Below are 20707 nucleotides of genomic sequence, written 5' to 3' on the forward strand. Positions count from 1 at the left end.
GGACAAGATTGTTTGCAAATGCCCTTTGAGTGTAATAGATGCAATTGAAGCTAAGATAACATGACTATCCAAGCAAAGATAATTCATATATAGATGCAATCCATATATAAAATGAGAAAAATTTATTGTCAATACATGAATTGTAATTTTCCACGTATCAAAATGTCAAAAGATAGCAACAACTATTATTTTATAAAAAAAAAAATCAAAACATCGAAAAAAATGAAAATTATTTCTAAGTTTTTTTATGAGAGTATTTAGAAGATAATTAGTATATTTTAATTAACATATAGTTTAGTTGATAATTTAGATTAATTAGTTAATTAATTTAGCCCACTATCTCAATTATTGGATCAATTTTTGTTCTTCATAAAAAAAATGTAACTTTGTCACTTAAGAATTCAAAAACTAATTTTAGACGACGATAAGATATTACTATTTATCTTCATATTTAATTATGTGTAGTATATTATTTTTTACGAATGATTTGATGTTCGAAAGATTTTAGTTCTACTTTTTACCTTGTCTTTCAAATTTTTTCAAAACTATGAATTTCACATGCATTGAATATGGGCTTGAAGCTATCAACCACTTTAGTAGGAATATTCACGGTTTGATAGTCAAATCGAACAAAAAATTCATGTTTTTAAATCGAATCGGACTGCAAATATTCGGCACGGTTGGTTCTTATAAATAATATATATGTTCTTAACGAATAAAAATATACACATAAACAGTCCAATTTATTTTCGATTTTATACATAATATATATACTTTTTAATGTATAAATAGTTCAGTTCGGTTTAATTTTTTTTTATTTTTTTATAATATTAACCGTTGGATTCAGTTTATTTTATAGTATATGTAACATAAAAATTTTGGTTCAATTCAATTTTATAACATTACAATATAAACCATTTGTTTAAAAAATTCCGACTTTCTTATAATTTTAAATCGAACCAAATCAATGCTCTGGTAAGAATCGAATTTTTAGTAAGATTTAGTTCAACGTATTCAGTTTTAGTGTTCACCCCCTAAATCCAATCTCCATTTTTATTTAAAGATAATGTTAAAAAATTTAATACTAACACTGGGACTACTTGGAGAGAAGGATAGGATAAGCAATGTACGAGTGCATGTATAGGATAAGAATAATTTTCGTCTTGTTGTCCAAAAAAAATAAAAACAAATCCACACGCCACGTAAGCCAAACTCTGACGTCGAACCAATTACATTCAAGTGGGTCCCACATGCTGACGCAGCAATCCAACAACTCTCACTAAACAGATCACTCCCCCCTTTATAATGAAAGCAACTCCGTTTCGTTCGAACATAACCCCGTTTTCGCCTCCGGTATTACCGAAAACGAACAAAGTTGCTTACGGGGAGAGCACCCACCGATTCCGATCCATCTTCTTCCATGGCTATGGCGACCTCGAGCTCCACCTTCATCGCTTCTTCTTACACTTCTCCTTCTTTGTTTCCATGCCGGTCCAGGTTCTTGGAGTCGGAGTTCGTTGCTCATGTCCCTCACCGCTGCTTTGGTGGTGCTGCTAGGCTGACTTTCTGGCGGAAATGGTAAAGTTTGAGTGCTTTGGAAGTTTGGTTTTCTTCTTTGCTTTTGTGTTTAGGATGAACTGAAATGAACCTTGCGGTTGAATCTAACGGTCTTTAACATCAAGAACTGGTTAATTTTGGTTCATTGTCAGTTGGCCTTGCTCGCTCGCTCGCTCTAGGAGTTTCTTGAATTGTTGATGCATCGATTTGCTTTCTCTTGATACTACGTATTATGGATAATTGTGAAAATTTGAAATGTCGGCTGTTTAGTTGACTGTCTGGAGGCTGAGAGAGTAGGGTTTTGAGCTTGGGATGGATATCATTCGGTTCGTTAGAACTTAATCATCTGATATTTTGCGACGCAGTGGCTTTTTATTTAGTTTATAAAATAAGATTTGTTCGCCCCAGGAAGTGTAAAGAAGTTCTACGCAGAGGGAACGTTTGGTATTGATACGTATCGGAGCCCTGGGCTGAGTTTTTATTATACTTTACGCATATGTAGGAAGATCGGTAATGTGGATTCTCTTTGATACTAATTATTAGAAGCTGACTGTTAGTTTCGTGAAAGAATGCTGGGTGATTGTCTGGGATGCTTTTATTCTTCAAAATATAATACGGGCTTGTTCCGTTGGTGCAATCTACGATATGTTTTGGATGGACGAGCATTAGGGAGTGAACGATTCTAAAATTTTAATTGCTCTATGATTGCAAGTAACTGTTGCTGTCAATGATCTTTGTGCCACAGTTATTTAGTGAACTTATAAAGTCTAGTTCAATTGTTTTCCTTTTGCTTTTTTGATTTTTACCTATTAGTTTTTCTCAATGGTTTTCTAGCACTTCATATTCTTCTTGCTCACTGAAGCATGCAACTCATGTATCTGACAGCCCTCTCTTGATTTATACCACTCAAGCTAATGCTTATGCCCTATTTGTTCTATTCATCTATTTTATGCAGGAATATCCTGAGTGCATCAACCAATGGTTTGAATGCAGTCAGTCCAACATCATTGGTCAGTGATGTGTCACTTAAACCTACTATTGAAATAATATATCTTCCGATGTCCTCAAGGCTGGACTGCTTACTCTTTCTACATAATAAAGTTTATACGTTAAAGTTCTATTACATTTTATTTACATTTTTTCACGCGATAAACCCATCCCAGGTTTGACTTATAGTCATATTCAATAATACTTTTAACATCCTTCGTAAATGACTAAATGTGCATTATTCCTGATCTTTTACTTCTCTCCCTTGACAACAATGGAGGCTATAGAAAATACTCTAATGGGTACCAATATTTCAAATTCACAAAAAGTTACACTAGGAAGAACTCAACAAATTAATCCCCTCTCAGTGCCTTCCACCCATCCCCATGATATTATTTCCCAAAAATTCCCTTGGTTTCTTTCCAACCAAATCTTCAAAAGGGCAACTTTAACAGTGTCTGAGTGTCAGACAAATAAATTTGACGCCTTCCCATACCATACACATTACCTTAAAGAAGTTGTTCTACCAATTGAGAAATGAATACTAACTAATCTGAAATTATATATTGAATACTAATTAATCTCATCCTTAATTAGTTAATTGTAATTGTCAAAACATTTGAAAAATGTCTTTCTTGTTTCAATTGCAATACATATATAACTTATATATGTATTGCAATTGTAAAGAATGATTCCATGTTAGACATCTTCTTTTTAGCTTTTTTGTGGTGTTAGGGATTATAAAGTTTTGTACTTATTCTTTGTTTCTTACTCTTTACAGTTGGAGCCCAAACTTCTAGTTTTGTATTGCCATTTCTGGTGTTTTGCTTTGCCTTTCTTTGGTTTTGTCTAGTTTTTGTATAGCCATTATATGTCCTTTCATTTACTCTATGAAAATATATATATTTTTAAATTCAGACATCTCCCTTTGTACTTTTTATTTTGCCATTCATGTTCTTATTTATTATTCTTTAATTAAACAATTATTTTTTCCTGAGTGTGCGTATGTGTATTTTGTTGCTATATACTTTTTCAGCTGTCAAAATATAGTACTCCAAAATCTCTTTTGGTTGGCCATTCAACAAGTTCATTTTTACTTCAAGAATTATGCATTTATTTTGCTGCAAATACTTCTACTTCTAGTCATGGACTGTTTGGATAAAATGATTTTATGGTGCAACAATTCCGCTTGTCAATCTTCCCCATTAACCATAAATTTGGATGACTTCGAAACTGTGCAATTGATGGCCTAATTTTTATTCCAGATTTTTGATCAAGATAGTGTGCCAATGCCCATAGTTCTCATAGATCAAGATTCAGATTCTAATGCAACTATAGTGGAAGTCAGTTTTGGCGATCGTCTTGGAGCTCTTATCGATACGGTGACTTTTGCAGTTCCATTATCTCATGCTTTCTAGATATTGTGTTACAAGATTTCACATATCTTATTCTCCTTATATTATGTGAAGTTGATCCGATGTTGTGTTGTACAATGTAAAGGCTAAAATACTTGTGTTATATGTTGGGATCAAAGTTATAATTTAACTTATTCTCAAATAAGATTATTTTTTCCATTTCAACATTGTGGTCGTAGCTTATGGATGCAGGAGTAATATATGATCACAGAAATAATTTTTTGGCTCATACGATTCTTATATGAATTTATTTGTACTATCCTCACTTTGTGTAATACAGATTTACATTTTCTAAAATAACTTTTTCTCTGAATTAGAACCACCTCACCGTTTTTTTAGTACTTAAATTTGATTTTAATCTAAATATCGTATGGTACTGAATCTTATTTCATCATCTTTCTTGGACTTCTTGTGTAGATGAGAGCATTAAAAGATTTGGGTTTGGATGTGGCGAAGGGAACTGTTAGTACAGAGGGACCAGTCAAGCAAACAAAGTTCTATCTGACAAGATTGTGAGTTGTTTTATTGCTTAAATTTTGTCATTTGAATTTTGAGCTACTGTCTGATGTGGTTGATAACAGCTCCCCACACATCACTTTTTCCTCCATTTATATTTTATATATTTAGTGTCACGTTTCTCTGTTTTGGAGAATATCATAACTTGTATGGGTGGGCTCAATTTTGTCTCCTTTTCTAATTTTTGCCACCTGATCTCAAAGATGAAGGAAAGTTTGATCCTGTGAACCACTTCGAACATAATCTACAAAATAAATATGTCAACCAAGGGGGTGTAAGTGGAATATATATGAATCCACATACACTCTATATCACCACGTGTCTTAAAGAATTCATCTATCTTTGCTTCAAAATATCCCTAAAGAATAAAGCATGCTTGACAATGTCGTCTTTGCTTTGCTCTGCCCTTTACCTCGAGCCTTTACCAGTTTGCCTTCTCATCACTACAACTTATGGGGGAAAGAGATGGGGTAACCATATGAAATTCAACAAAATTCACGGAGGTTAAAGCTCTCAAAATATGCAAGTAAGTTGACACAAGTATATTCTGAATTATTGGTGGCCTACTAAGAAGCATGAGCACAAACTAGAGCCTGCACCTCTTTTACCATGTCACAGTAAAAATTCATGATTTCTTTCCTATCAGATTCAACAAAAAGTAGACAATGGAAAATTAGTCAAAAGAATTCTGGTCTTCTAATGAACGGATGTTCATGAGCAAGCTGCAGGTGAAGTCCCAGTCTTTAGTTGAAAGTTTAACTTTAAGTAGAAGGCATAAGGTAAATAAGCAGAAGATGCTGGATCTTTTCGGAAAGTTCAGCTAATATCCCGTCTACTGGTCTACACCCAAAACTCATGCATGGACTTTGTTGCCCACTTCTGCCCACTTCTGATATCGAATTGAGAGTATATCCTCACATTCAAATTCTTAGTTCCTGGCATGTCAGCATTCTGATATTTTGTCACCTCCTGTTAATTGAGGATTTATTATATGATTTTAATTTTTGATCACATATGTGTTGTGATATCTTGCAGGGATATTCTACCTATGCTCTAATGTAACTATTAACAAATCTTTTAACATGTGTTTTGATGTTTGTAATTGTAGAGACTCGGGCCGGAAAGTAGAAGATCCTGATTTGTTGGAGAGTATTCGTTTAACCATCATCAACAACCTTTTGAAGTATCACCCGGTATGTATACTAAATAACTCAACGTACTAATGACTATCTTAATGTTTTTGATCTGACGTAGATCTCTCCCTTAATTTTCTGAATATTTCCTTTTATTTTCTTTATCTTAGCTTTCTAGTTTCTTGGTAGGAATCTAGTCAACAGCTTGCAATGGGAGAGGCTTTTGGAATTCAACCTCCAGAGAAGAAGGTATAGCTTCCTTCATGGTCATATTTTCTTTTATGGATAAATAATTGTATTTATAGAAAATAATGCCGTACCTCCAATCCGAGCAGTCTTCTTGTAACGTCCTCTGGATGATGTTTTCTCCTCTTTTATAATTTCATACTATCAATAAAAATTGTTTCTTATTAAAAGAGTGGGAAAAACTGCCATACAAAGAGGCAAGGGATCTAGCCTCAACCGAAGGCTGGATTATAAAGGAATTTCCAACTAGCTATATAAAGAAAGGATAATTACCGCAGGGTTTTGATTTAAGTGCCATAGGGGGTAAAAGAATTAACTTTAGCAATATCCCGAATCTTATTCTTATCACTTCTAATTTAATTAAGAAATACACACATTAGTTCCAAACTACGCATAAGGGCAAATTAGCAGAGACTGTACTCTTCTAATTTAACTTTTTACATGTTTCTTCGGACTTTCATTAATATTTGCGGTTACAATTTTTTTAATTTTTACTATTATTATTTTTTGTTGCTGTGAATGTGGTATCTGAAGTGGCTTGAGCTTCATAAATTTCGATTTTCCATGATTTAAGGATACTTATGTTGTTGAGGGTTTCCTTGATTCAACTCTCTTTAATGCATTTTTTTTTTAAATAATTAGAAATCCTTGTGACCCACTGTTGGTGGTGGGCTTTTCTTTTGATTTGTCATTGAAATATCTCTGTTTTAGGGGGGAAAAAAAACTATTTCCCCCCTTTTCTTTTTCGTTATGTTTTTAAGCTTTCATTTGCTGACATCCATCGAAGGGGTATGCACTCTTTTTTCTGATTGACATTTACTTAAAAGTTTTCAAGTTAAAATTAGTACTTTCTAATTGCATTTGATGTTCAGTGGATGTTTGTGGATAATTATCCAATACTTATGTTCTTCAGTAATTGGATTCGGTTTGATATATTGCAGAAGTATGAGTATCTTTTATAGATTTTGCAGCACATCATTGTCCCTTCTCTTCTTTTTCTCCCTAATAGCTATCTGTAATGTATTTCTAGGAATTTTTTGTTTACATCAAATGGTTTTATTTATTTATTTATTTTTTGTTTGCAAAATAGTTTTGCTAAAATTTTGTTTCCTTGTGGACTTTGATTGAACACTGATTTTTGTATTTATTTTCTTATACCACCCTTAGCTTACATGACATACTATTTTGTACTTTCCCTCCCCTTAAAAGATATAATTTGTTTTAACTAGAAAATGACCTATCAGTTACCATCTCTCCGATAAGTACATATGTAATGCTGCTTTGCTGATCCCCTTGCGATTTTGCAATTTTGTTTTCGTACGTGGGTGAAATGATCTGAAAGTCTGGTTTGTTCCTATAATTCCTCTAGAGCTAAACGGGTAATCATTGTCTTGGAGTGAAATTCTCTTCCCTCCAAGGTTAAGGTCTTTTTTTTAAGTGAGTGGGTTATAATTGTTTTGTAATGTCTTCATTAGTCATGCATGAAGTTGCAAGTTCAGGATCTTGAGTATAGTTTTTGGTTCATCAAACTGCAGCACACAGAAATAGTCACTTTGGGGGATCCAATTAAAGTTTGTTTATTTGTTTTTTGTTCTTTTTTTTTCTTTTAATTGTAATGAGGTCCGCCTTTATGAAAGTAATCAAGATTTCTATTTTGCTTCATGCAGCTTGATGTTGATATTGCAACTCATGTTCACGTGAAAGCTGATGGACCTAAAAGGAGGTTTGCTTTTCTTGATTTAAAATAACTTGCTGCAATTTTGTTGCGAAAGTTTTGTTGCTTCTCATCTAAAATAACACTATTACATTGTTTTTAGAGTACAACTCTGCAATGTAATTATAAAATTGGCAGAGTTAATTGTTCAGTTATCGTCTAATATATTTTTATTTTCAATTTATAGCCTACTTTGTTTAGAGACAGCAGACCGACCTGGATTGCTGCTTGAAGTTATAAAAATACTTGCCGATATCAATATTGAGGTTGAATCAGCAGAGATAGATACAGAAGTAAAGCCGCCCTTCCATTCTGTTTTTCTTTGTCTTCTTCCTCTGATTTGTCATGACAATATTTCAACTTTGATCTCTAGGGGTTGGTCGCCAAGGACAAGTTTCATGTCAGTTATGGGGGAGCTGCACTGAATAGTTCCTTATCTCAGGTAAACGTACATGACATAAAATTCTTGTTTTTAGCACTTTTGGAAAAGAAATGAAGTGTCTTAATAATAATAGTACTTAAAAGCACCATGAAATTGGTTATTCATCATATATTTTTTTTGATCGAACAGTCTTATTTGTTGATTAATGTCTTTTTGTTTAGGCAGTGTAAAACTTTTATCACGTTCGTCTTTTCAAATTTATGATGCGGATTAAAGTTGAATCTTCTCTTTCCAATTACTTCCCAAACTACCAACCTAGTATTTTGGGACTCCAAGGGTTTACCACAGACCTTAAAGTCCATGAAATAAATTGTGCCAAAAAAATTCTCTTGATGAACAAGAATGTGGAGGGATGAACTTTTTGCTTGACTCAAAGTGATAAAAGTCTTGGACAAATTGCAAAAACCACCGGGAAGTAAGGTGATAGTTGCAATTACACCCTCAAACTTTTAATTATAGAAGTTGAGCCCTCAAACTTATACAAATATTAAAATTGGAAGTTTGAGGGATCACAATGTTAGAGGGTATAATTTCAACTACCACCTTACTTCAACGGTGATTTTTTCAATTTGTCCAACTTCTTTCAGTTTAAAGTCCTCATCCATTAGACTGTTTAGGTTCTCCCTTTTTGTTAATTGTCTTTCAATACTTCCTTCCAGTTGAAGGTACCTCTCTATCCCACATTTGCTGTACTAAAAAAAATCTAACGAATTTCAATTTGCTTGAAATACGCAGGTTGTGGTAAATTGTCTACGTTACTACCTGCGGAGGCCGGAGACAGACATAGATAGTTACTAAGATCTTGAGGAACATCATCTCAATGTAAGCTTTGAAACTGTTTGATGAGAGCTCATACACGTTGGATCTCAAGTTCTCTGTCATTTCCAGAATTTTATAATTTGAAATTTCGAGCTACCATATGATATGTGAGCTGATTAACTCAAAGTTGTTCATCTTCATCCTTAGATCTTATTTCACTTTGTATAGATTTGAAGAATCAGATGTTGTCACACAACAAATGCTATCTTCCATGTCTGTTAACATCTGTCCAAGACTAAGCTTCCAGGGGTATCATAGTTCCCACTTACCAAATTAATAAAATGGGGGTTGAAGAAATAATTTTTTAATTTTTTTCCTTTAGGTTTTAAATGCTCAATTTAGAAGTCTGTAAGAAGAAATAAACTTGAGAGAGGCTGCAAAAATTTTGGAGAAAGTGATAATTTTGAATGAAATAGATGTCTAATGTCTAATGTCTATATAATTTAAGATACATTTAAAATTTTTAAAATTTGAGGCTCCAATATATAAACTTGAATTTTATGTCCAATAGATGTTAAGTAAATTTGCAAACATTCTTGATGAAAATTGGAAATTCAGAATTCTTATGGATACACAATTGAAATTGAAAGCTTAATTTCAAAGTTTAAAGGACTAATAAAAATTCGAGGACAAAAGAAACAGCAATTTTAAAAGTTAATGAATTAAATTCGCATCATTTTTTAAAATGGTCCAATTTTAGATCGGTATTCTTAATTGTCTAATCTTAGTCTAGATTTTTACTAAATCTTAAATTTAGTCTGTTTTTTTCCCCTTTCTCTTTTGTTATGTATAGCATTTTTACTATACATTTTGAAAACATATTCACATATTTTATTAGATAATTATTTTAAATGAAAAAATTACTATAAATATAGTAGCAAAATGTCACCGACTATTAGTAATAGATACTAGTAGATGTTTATCAATGACTATGGTTGTCTATTCATTTTGTTATATTTGTAAATAAGTTGCTCATTTTGCTATATTTGAAAACAATCATATTTTTATTTTCTTGCATGAAAATTATTGTTATTATTTATTTAATTTTGGAAAAAATTAAATTTAATGGACTAGATTAAAGATTTATTGAAAGTATAGAGACTAAAATTGAACAATAATGTGAGTACCAAAATGATATTTTAGCTAAAAAAAATGTCAACTAAAAGGAAAGAACATGATGTACCTACAAAATAATGTAGGCTGATATTACAATACAAGTACAGGGCATTTTCAAAAATAAAAAAAATAAGCTATTTACATAAAATAATAAAATTTTAGGATTTTTTTTTTTGTTTTTGTTTTTTTAGAAGTTACAGAACTTTAGAAGTCTATCAATAAACATTTTTTTTTATTTTAATTTCTCCGAATAGTCTAACATTTTTTTCTATATGAAAAAATTTCCCTCAAACTATACGAAAAATTGTTAAACATTGACCTAAGATTTTAATGGTTTATCTGGGTCCTTCCGACCATCATTGACCTGAAGATTTTTCTAAAACTTTGAAACGTTGTTTGATGCCACGTGTCCGGTTATCTTATTTAAATGTAATTTTACCGTTATACCCTTACTCAATCATTTTTAGTTTATTTTCTCCACTTTTTCTTCTTTCCTCTTCTATTCTTTGGTTGAATCCAATGATAGAAAAGAGGAAAAGTGCCCATATAAATGTAGTATTTGTTTTATCGACCTCGAGGTTAGAGGTTCAATTTCCTCTCCCTTCACTTTAATTACAATACCTTTATTAAAAAAAAAAAAAAAACAAAGAAAAATACAAATATACCCCTAATATTTTTCAACTCAAACAATGAATCTCCATTTAAAGTTACTTTTGACGAAACTAGATAAAAAATAACAATAATACTAGAAATTTGTACTATTACAATCATGAGATATGGAGTCACTCATAATTTAATAAAAACAAGAGCAAAATTTAAATGAGAGTATTGTATCACAAGTCATTCACGTATCCTATCATATTCAAGAAATGGGTCAGAATATTATGCAATTTAAGTATCATGAATGAATTTCAGTACAAGTCCATATTCCCTCGAAAATAAATAAATAACGGAAGCCAAAGAATTAAAATAAATAATGTTGTTGTTAACAGCTGATCATTGAAGGAAGCTTTTAATTTAATAGCCAGATGTGGGAGCATATTCAAGCTTTTTTGTATCGCACACACGACTCCACCTTTAAGGAAGAAATGTTTTTTTTTCTTTTCGAATCGAGTGTGTGATTTGTGGTGGACTCTTTGGAAGAAGAGAGTATTTAGAGGCATGAAGAGGGCCGCTATTGATAGTTTAATCCTTGGTGAGGTTCCATGTTTATCTTTAGGATTCGGTCTCAAAAACTTTTTGTAATTATTTTCTAGATAACATCTTATTTGAAAAAGTTGTTTGGATAGAAAGAAAGAAAGGTTAAAAATAAGTATGTGTAAAGAGTTAGAAAGTTATTCTAACTCAGGCTGTTGCTTCATGAACATGGACAAAAACAAGTGCAGATTAAGGCTTAGAATTGACAAGTATTGATTCGGGGTATGTTACATTATTTTATGGGCTTTACCGTCTTCACATTTATAAGTTAGAGCAATTGTGTCAAATGTCTAGAAGTGGGGAGATATTTAATAAATGTCTATTTATTTTTCCTTTTGAAAAATGTCTAATTTTATAATCTACATATTAGGTAGGAGTGTTTAAATAACCTAACACTGACAATCCGAATAATTCGAATTACCCCACTCAAAATGTAAGGGTTTAGTTGAGTTAGTTTTGTTTTTGGGTTAGTTCAACTTTTCTGTTTTTGTTGGGTTGAGTTGGGTCGCGCTAAACAAATATTGGATTGACCTAACCCAACCCGAATTTTATATATATTAATAATATATATACATCTTTGTTTAAAATTTGATTACTTTGTATGAATTAATTGTGATTTTTTAATATTTTTCTTTTAAAATTGTTATGATATTTATCTATGTTTAAAGTTTGCAATAAATATCATATATATATATATATATATATATATTTGGTATTTAGTATTTGAATTTTATGAGATTTTAGTTATTAGTCATGTGTTGTATATAAATTTACACATTTTTAATTAAAAATAAAGAATAAGGTATAACCCGACAATCCAATTGGATTAGGTTGGGGACTTTATTGGGTCATTTGAGTTGCCAATCCAACTAATTCGAATTTTTGGATTGGTCCTAAAAATACCTCAAACCCAACCCAACTTATGTACACTCCTAGCGGTTGGAGGTAGGCGGGAGGTGGTATACCAATTTTGCCCTTTGACTACCATTTAACTGAATATTGTAATTTGTTTAGATTTTTTAACCTCCTCTTGTGTTTTATTTTTTTAGATTTTTTTTAAGAGGTTTAAACAACTGCCTTCTTTTTTTTAAAAAAAAATAATTAATTAACTAATTATTATTCGTCATCCATTCATTTGATTCGTCCTTATCATCATAGTAGCAAAGTTCATCTGTCTACTACATTTATTCTATCTAGTTTTATTTTTATTCTATCTTAGTTCATCTGTCCTTATCATCATAGTAGCAAGTTTATTTGATCAAATCAATTTTTATTTTTTGTTTGGTTTATGTATTCTATCTAGTTTAATTGTTTCTATATTTGGATATTTTTTTTTCAGAAACATATATGAGGTAGATGACGATGGAATGTATTGCCACTATTTTATAATAACTTGAAAAATATAAGACTTGGTTTGGCATCAAATTTCTACTCAATACTAAAACTTCCTTTTTAAAATTTAATTCTAGAAACTTACGAAAAATTTACATACCGGGTATTTGTGTTACAAACTTTCTTTTAAGAATTCAATTTTAGAAAAAAATATATCTAATTTTTAGCTTATATATATTTTTTTAAAATAAGTTTTTCTGATGTCTTTAATTTGGTTATCTAAAAAACTCTTTTTTCAAATTCCATTGTTTACAAAATCATATTTTATATTTGATTTGTTTTAATTCATTTGATTATTTTAATTAGTTAGATTTTGTTTTAAATACTAGATTTGATTGCAATAATATATTTGATTTGTTTTAGCTAATATGGTTATTTTAGTTATTTAAATACTCCCTAGTTATTGGATTTCATTTTAAATATTTTGTTTCAATTTGGATTGGTTAATCGATTATAGGATAATATTTAGAAAGGGTATATCAGTCCATTTAAAATTAGATAAATTAAAGAATCTAGACATTTAGATATTCTTCAAATGAAAAATAGGATTAAAACAAAATTTTAATTCAGACATTTGTCTGGTCGCGCCTTTGGCTTACTATGCTTAAAGATTCCATCTTTCAACTTTACTTGATTTGACCGTTTCTTAAGTTCTTATTGTTGTTGGTCTCTATTGTTGTATTAAAAAAGCATCCATCAAAGTTGAGAAATATTTTATATACTTTTAAGAGGTCATTTGTTTATTGGACATGTAGATTACCGTGTTTGTTATGTGGTGATGTAAGATGCCCATGCATTTAGAGATTCTTGGACATCCTAGGATGATTTTCGTGATAAGAGCACTCCTTTTTACTCTTTCAACCCTTTTTCATATATATAAAAATATCGCTCTTATTTATTTTCATTTTCTAACTAAAATAGATATTTGTCAACTATGTATTTCACTCTTTTTGATTACATTTGTAGTTATTTTTATTTTTATTTTTGAAAAAGATATTCAAATTCATATTTAAATGTTCCCATAAAAACTTTACCATTTCATTTGTTTAAAAATGAAAAAATTTTGAGATCTAAACATGAACCTTAAACATAAACATATAAGCACTAATTTCATCTACTGATTTATATGTTTTGTTATCTATATTTTAAAAAGCCAAGTCAAGCTTTCAAACTTAACAAAGTAATTTTTAAAAATGGTTGTGTGTGTTTCGTGAGAATTTAATATGGTTAATAATTCAAATGAGAATTTAGTTATTCTTTTTTAATAAAAAAAACGAGGCCTTAGGTCTTGAGTAAGTATTTGATTTTATGTTTTTGTTTTTGAAGATTAAGTCTATTTCATCTCATTTTTTACAAAATGATTTGTATTTTTTTAAAGTATAATAATTGAGTTCTTAATCAAATTCCCAAAAATAGATAACAAAGGAAGAAATTTGGAGGTATAGGTGATGTTTATAGGTTTCATTTTAAAAATGTTACCAAATGAGATCTTAATTTTTTATTTTTGATTTTTGAAAATTAAGTTTAAATCACTACACTTGCTTTTTTTTTTTTTTTTTGTGGAATAACCCTGAAATTGTAATTCAACATTAAAAGATAAAGACATGATCACAATGCATATACTTTGTGTCAACATCAAGGAATTTATTTTTAAACTTAGTAAATGTTGATATTGATACTTTATACAACAACATGAATTTGCAATTCAATATTAAAAGATAAAGATATGGTCACAATGCATTACTTGTGCAATAGCAAGGAATTTCATTTCAAAACTTAATAAATATATATTTTTTAGAATAGGTGATATTATTATACAACAATAAGGAGGATCCCATAACCCGGGATCAAGACATCAAAGCATAAGATAAGATTAGAACAAAACCAACACAAAAAGAAACAAAGAACAATGGGAAGTACAACAAGAAAACCATCCGTAAACACACTATATAAGACCAAGAAGATCAACTCGCCAGGAAGAAGCACGAGCACGAACCGTAGAGACCATAAGGTGAACTAGACCTGACCACGAAGTGTTAACATCTCGTTATATAACGCTGTTCATGACAGAGACTTCACTTCACTAGGATGACCATAGGTAACATGACCTCAATCCTGAGTGAGTTGAAAACTCCTACCTTTGAGGGCAGTCCTTTGATTTGCATGGGCGCGAGTGGCCAGGTTGCCGAATCAAACCTACCATTTTGGCGATTCGTCTGATTTAGGAGCTGGTAACTCACCTACACAAGATGGAATTCACTCCTTCCCCGAAGCAGAGGTAAGTAGATAGATTGCTCTCTTAAGGGCTGATCCCGAGGCTTGAACGATGTGGTGCCACACACCTTCTCATAGTCTGAGAGGTGTCCACACATAGTGAGACTATGTTGTATTGTTCATTAGAGGGATCAGTGGTACTTAAGGAGTTAGATGTAATTACAGGGGCAAAATGATAAATTTACCCAGCTGTACTTACGAGCATCTATGAAGAGTTATCGTACTGTTGAATGGTTATATCCGATGGACACAGAAATATATCTGTGGTAAGAAGAGTTCAGCTGTGGTCTTTAGTGGAATGCCTGACAATTAACGGATGGTGGATCTCGTGGTTAAAGAGTTTAGTCAACTATTCAGGTATCGTTGGAGCTTCGAACCATAGGTTCATAAGGTCCTTTAGATAGCTCAATGGATTCAAGTTGAGAATCATTTTTTGGGTCAGTTTGAAATGTTCAAATTGACAAGAGGGAGTTCGATTATATGTGATATGATTGAACTAGTTAATTATATATGTTATGATTGACTTTGTGTATGAGATACATTAATTGGAGAAAAATGGATATAAATATGATTTATATCTAGTGGAGGAGAAAATACTATGGTTTATATGTGATATTAAACTATAAGTTAATGAATATAATATGATTATATTTATTATTTAATTTTGGACAACTATGAGATAATTGGACGCCATTTTCTCCATAACTGTGTGTTAGTGGCAGGTTCAATTCAGTTTTCGTAACTGAAGAATAAAATGAAAATCGTTTTCATTTTGCAAAAGATCAAGTAATTCGCTCATGCATAGTGTATACTGCCCATTGCTTAGCTAATCGAGAGACAATACGATAGCTCAAAGTTGCTTCACGATCATATACACGCGCGCCTCTCCTAAACGATCACCTATGTTTTACTAAACAATCATCTAGCGCCCGAGCGTTTACTAAACGATCGTCTATACGATCGTTGCCTTTTTCTTACACGATCATGTACTTCTTCTAAATGATCAAGCACACTCTATACGATAGACCCTGCCCTTTACGTACTTGCTTGGTCGTTGTATATGCTTTTCATATCCTCTTCTCCTCTATCAAATCCAAACACAGCCTACTCTTTGGATTCTCACACCGAGAATACCGAGGGTTCCAAGTTGTGGTGCCATCCCCATCTTTGTTCTGTTCGTGTGGAGGCCGTTCCTAAGTAGACGACCGGTGGTGTTGGTGAACACTGCGTGGACGTTCTAGTGAGAGTGAGAGCAATAGTTTACTTGAAGAGAACGAGATTTTTTGTGGAGAAAAGTTCTTCAACTAGTATGTATCTCTTCTCTGTGTTGTTTATTGTTCTAAGGATGTTGGTAATCTGTAGTATAATACATATCTATCTGTTTGAATGTAAATGTGGCAATTCTATCACAATGTCTTTGGAAAGATCCTCTTTCGCTCAGAGGTACTCTTATATAAGATTTCCTTCATCAACGACGTTATATATAGAGACGAATCATCTCGTGGTCCAATCTTATACAAACTCCTTGTATAGGACAACCCCACTCGCATGTCTCCACATGAATGGTCATCTACCACCTATACTAATTCATAACACTTGCAAACCTCTACAAAGTGGGCCGTATCCGTAGTGTCACCAGGATCAGGTATCCCTCCTTAATTCTTATACTATAGACCTATTTTTGTTATCACTTAAGACATGATCCACTTGTATATCTCATATACATGCTTAAGTTTACATATGATAACCATGGAGCTTTGTTTATTGGATATGAGTAAATGCATGATAAAATAACTCTTATTTTATTCATAACAATGTGTATATATTACAAAATACGAGACTCTGGGAGAATTAGGATACCAATCTCCCACTTGTCCTAATTCCTCAGGAGACTAATGTACAATACAAGATAAAGACATGTACAATATATAATAAACTAGAGCATGCCCCAGTATCATCTCCCACTTGCCCTAGACAAGATGTTGCATGTCCCGCAGACCCAGACTCTCCAGGTGACCCTTGAACACTTTAGCCGTGATAGCTTTTGTAAATGGATCAACAATGTTGTGCTTCGTCGCGATCTTCGTGACTATCACATCACTGTGATGCACAATTTCCCTGATCAAGTGGTATTTCCATTCGATATGCTTGCCTCGACGATGACTTTGAGGTTCCTTTGAATTTTCCATAATCCCGCTATTATCGAAATAAAGAGTGATCGACAAATTCATATTTGGAATAACTGACAAATTCAGATTTGGTAAGGAATTTCCTCAGCCAAACAACCTCCTTAGCTACTTCACAAGCGACTACGTATTCGGTTTCCAAAGTGGAGTCTGCAATACATCCTTGCTTGATGCTTCGCCACACTGCAACCCCTCTATTCAGAGTGAACATTGACCCTGATGTCGATTTGCGAGAATCTCTATCAGTCTGAAAGTCAGAGTCCGTGTATCCTGTAAGGATCAGATCCTTATCTTCATACACGAGCATGTAGTTCCTCGTTCTCTGAAGATACTTGAGGATCGACTTGACCGCCGTCCAGTGATCTAATTCTGGATTGGACTGATACTGATTGACAATCCCTACTGCATAGCAAATATCGGGTCTAGTACACAACATTGCATACACTGAGCTTCCAACAGCTGAAGCATAGGGAATCCATTTCATCTCTTCAACTTCTTCAGGTTTCTTAGGACATTGATCCTTAGACAAAACGATTCCATGCCGGAAGGGTAACAAGCCCCTCTTGGAATCCTGCATCCTATACCTGATCAACATTTGATCGATGTATGATGCTTGAGACAAGGCTAACCTCTTGTTCTTACGATTTCAAATGATTTGGATCCTTAGAACATATTGTGCCTCAACTAAATCTTTCATTTGGAACTAGGAAACTAGCCATTTCTTAATGTGAGTCAGATACCCTACATCATTCCCAATGAGTAGGATATCATCTACATACAGTACCAGGAAAGCTATTGAGCTGCTGATGATCTTCTTATAGACACAAGGCTCATCAACGTTCTGATCAAAGCCAAATGACTTGACCACAGTGTCAAATCTAATGTTCCATGATCGAGACAGTTGTTTCAGCCCATAATGGACCTATTAAACTTGCAAACTTTTTGCTCTTGATCTGGAACGACGAACCCCTTTAGTTGAGTCATGTAGATGGTCTCCTCAAGATTACCATTAAGAAAGGAGTCTTGACGTCCATTTTCCATATCTCATAATCATAAAATATGGCTATGGACAGGAGTATCCTGATAGACTTGAGCATGACAACAGGTGAAAAAGTTTCCTTATAGTCCACTCCTTCAACCTGGGCATAACCCTTTGCCACGAGTCTAGCCTTAAAGGTTTGCACCTTTCCATCTACACCTCTCTTTCGCTTATAGATCCACTTGCACCCAATAGGTCTTACCCCATCAAGTGGATCAATAAGTTCCCAGCCGTTGTTGAAGTACATAAACCCCATTTCCTGGTTCATGGCCTTAACCCATTCATCTTTGTCAATATCCTCAATTGCTTTCTTAAAAGACAATGGATCCTCGACCCCATCACGCTTTGGGCTTCAGTCAAACCCATGTAGCAATCTGGTGGGTTCATAACCCTCCTACTACGTCGAGGCAGTCTCAACTCTTGAGCTGGTTGACTAGATGTCTCGACCTCAATAACTCTTGTTGAACTCTCAGTAGACTCAGTCTCACTTGAGATCTCACGTAAAATGAGCTTACTTCGTGGCTTATGATCCCTCATGTGATCTTTTTCCAAGAAGATAGCATTAGTGGAAACAAACACTTTGTTCTCACTTGGATTATAGAAGTATCCTCCTCTCGTTTCCTTGGGGTAGCCCACAAAGAGGCAAACCTTCGAACGTGGTTCCAACTTCTTTGGGTTAGTCACTAGCACATGTGCCGGACAGCCCCAAATCCTGAAATGATGTAAACTACTTTTATGGCCTCTTCATAACTTAATAGGTGTTTCAGAAACACTTTTCGAGGGAACATTGTTCAGGATATAATATGCAGTCTGCACTGTATAACCCCAAAACAAGTCTGGAAGATGAGCATTACTCATCATAGACCGAACCATGTTCAACAAGGTCCTGTTTCTTTTTTCTGATACACTATTCTGCTGAGGTGTACCTGGGGCCGAGAGTTGGGATGCAATCCCATGTTCTATCATATAGTTAAAATTAGGGACATATACTCTCCACCACGATCAGATAATAGTGTTTTTATCTTCTTACTTAACAAGTTTTGAACTTCAGCCTTATACTTCTTGAACTTGTCAAGAGCTTCAGACTTACATTGTATTAGGAAGAGATACCCAAACCTTGAATAATCATCTATTAAAGAGATGAAATATTCATACCTACCTCGAGCTCTAACATTTATTGGACCACAAAGGTCTGAATGTACAAGCTTCAAGGCTTCCTTGGCTCTGTAACCTTGTCCAGTAAAAGGTTGTTTGGTCATCTTACCTTCGAGGTATGATTCACATACCGGCAAAAAGTTTTCTTCTAAACTCTTTAGAAGTCCATTTTTCACCAACTTCTCAATCCTATTGAGATTGATGTGACCTAACCTTAGATGCCGAAGATGGGTGTTTTCCTTTGGAGAAACCTTTGGTTTTTTAGCTGTTGTTACCGTATTGAACATTTCAGTGTTAAACAAGGCTTTTATGACTAACGACCTTAGTACATATAAGTCATTTTCCATTGAACCAGAATCAATCTCCATTCCATTCTTGAAAATAAACACTTTATTCTCAGAAAAGAAGGCGGTATAGCCTTGTTCAATGAGACAAGAAACCGAGATTAAGTTCCTCTTAATATGAGGAACTACAAAAACATTATCCAACAACAGATAACGTTTCTTGTCAACAAATAACTTCAGCCTGCCTACAGCAACAACTGAAACAACCTCACCATTATCGACTCGAAGAATCATCTCTCCCTATGGCAACATTTGCCAGGAACTAAATCCTTGGTAAGAGGAACTGTCATGATTAGTAGCACCTGAATCAAGGATCCAGGCAGAATCATCATTCTTTACCAGACATGTCTCCAAGACTAATAAATCATATTTACTGTCTTGTCTTCTCTTTTGGAGAGTAGTGGGATGGAGGTCGTTTTCCATGAAATTCGTTTCACATGATTCTTTCCACTGTAATAAATCAATCATTTTTAAAAGCTTTATACGGAAATACTAACGAGTTGGTGAAAAGAAAAAATACATTGACCTACGTTAGGTTTTAAGAAAATACCCGTTGTAAAACAAAACAACATCCAATAAGGTTTTAGCAAAACTAACATGAACCCCGTGTGACATCTAGTTTTGCAATGACTCTTTAAAGGTTTATAACAAAAGTCACCGAATGGAGGTTAGTTATCCCTCCTCTGAATTGAGAAGATCTCAACCAACCATTAATACCAGAATAACTCTTGCTCCTATAACGACTAGCCATCATTGATTTGGCCAAGAGATCATTAATTTACTTAACAATCTCTCATAAGTGTGACCCGCCATTTTAAGCCCTAAAGGTCCGTCCCAAAAGGCCAATATGAAGGGAAAAAAATCCGATTAGGGCAAAACCTAAAGCGACCCTATCCATTTCTGGAGTTCACCTTGATATTGACCAATTGCACAAAACCCATCCGAAGGGGGCCACATCGAAGGTGACACGAGGGCGTATAGAATGATCTCACGATGTGAACCAATGACAGAGACCATACAACGTGTTGGCACACACCCTTCACCCACCTACTATAAATACTCTCTCCGTCCACCTTGATATTGACTCATGCAAACACCATCCAGAGCCTGTCTCTTATACACATCTAGATGTGTATAAGAGACAGCCCTTCACCCACCTACTATAAATACTCTCT

General features: G+C 33.4%; 1 protein-coding gene across 1 annotated transcript; it reads left to right on the forward strand.

The window, feature by feature from the left end:
• Positions 1-1327: 1327 nt before the first annotated feature.
• On the forward strand, positions 1328-9129 carry LOC120075622 (ACT domain-containing protein ACR12). Its single transcript, XM_039029188.1, has 10 exons — positions 1328-1578; positions 2513-2567; positions 3810-3926; positions 4377-4471; positions 5584-5668; positions 5798-5857; positions 7522-7577; positions 7756-7861; positions 7942-8010; positions 8746-9129. The coding sequence occupies exons 1-10, from the start codon at positions 1421-1423 to the stop codon at positions 8806-8808; spliced, it is 864 nt and encodes a 287-aa protein (XP_038885116.1). The 5' UTR covers positions 1328-1420; the 3' UTR covers positions 8809-9129.
• The last annotated feature ends 11578 nt before the right edge of the window (positions 9130-20707 follow it).

The sequence above is a fragment of the Benincasa hispida genome, chromosome 4 (assembly GCF_009727055.1).
Source record: "Benincasa hispida cultivar B227 chromosome 4, ASM972705v1, whole genome shotgun sequence".
In the NCBI taxonomy this organism is placed as follows: Eukaryota; Viridiplantae; Streptophyta; class Magnoliopsida; order Cucurbitales; family Cucurbitaceae; genus Benincasa; species Benincasa hispida.

What these genes read in the sequence shown, in the direction of transcription:
- LOC120075622 (XM_039029188.1), top strand. Translation starts at nt 1,421, where the DNA reads ATGGCTATGGCGACCTCGAGCTCCACCTTCATCGCTTCTTCTTACACT. An exon ending in AAGTTCTATCTGACAAGATT is followed by an intron (nt 4,472 to 5,583) that starts GTGAGTTGTTTT and finishes TTGTAATTGTAG; the next exon opens with AGACTCGGGCCGGAAAGTAG. An exon ending in GCTGATGGACCTAAAAGGAG is followed by an intron (nt 7,578 to 7,755) that starts GTTTGCTTTTCT and finishes TTCAATTTATAG; the next exon opens with CCTACTTTGTTTAGAGACAG.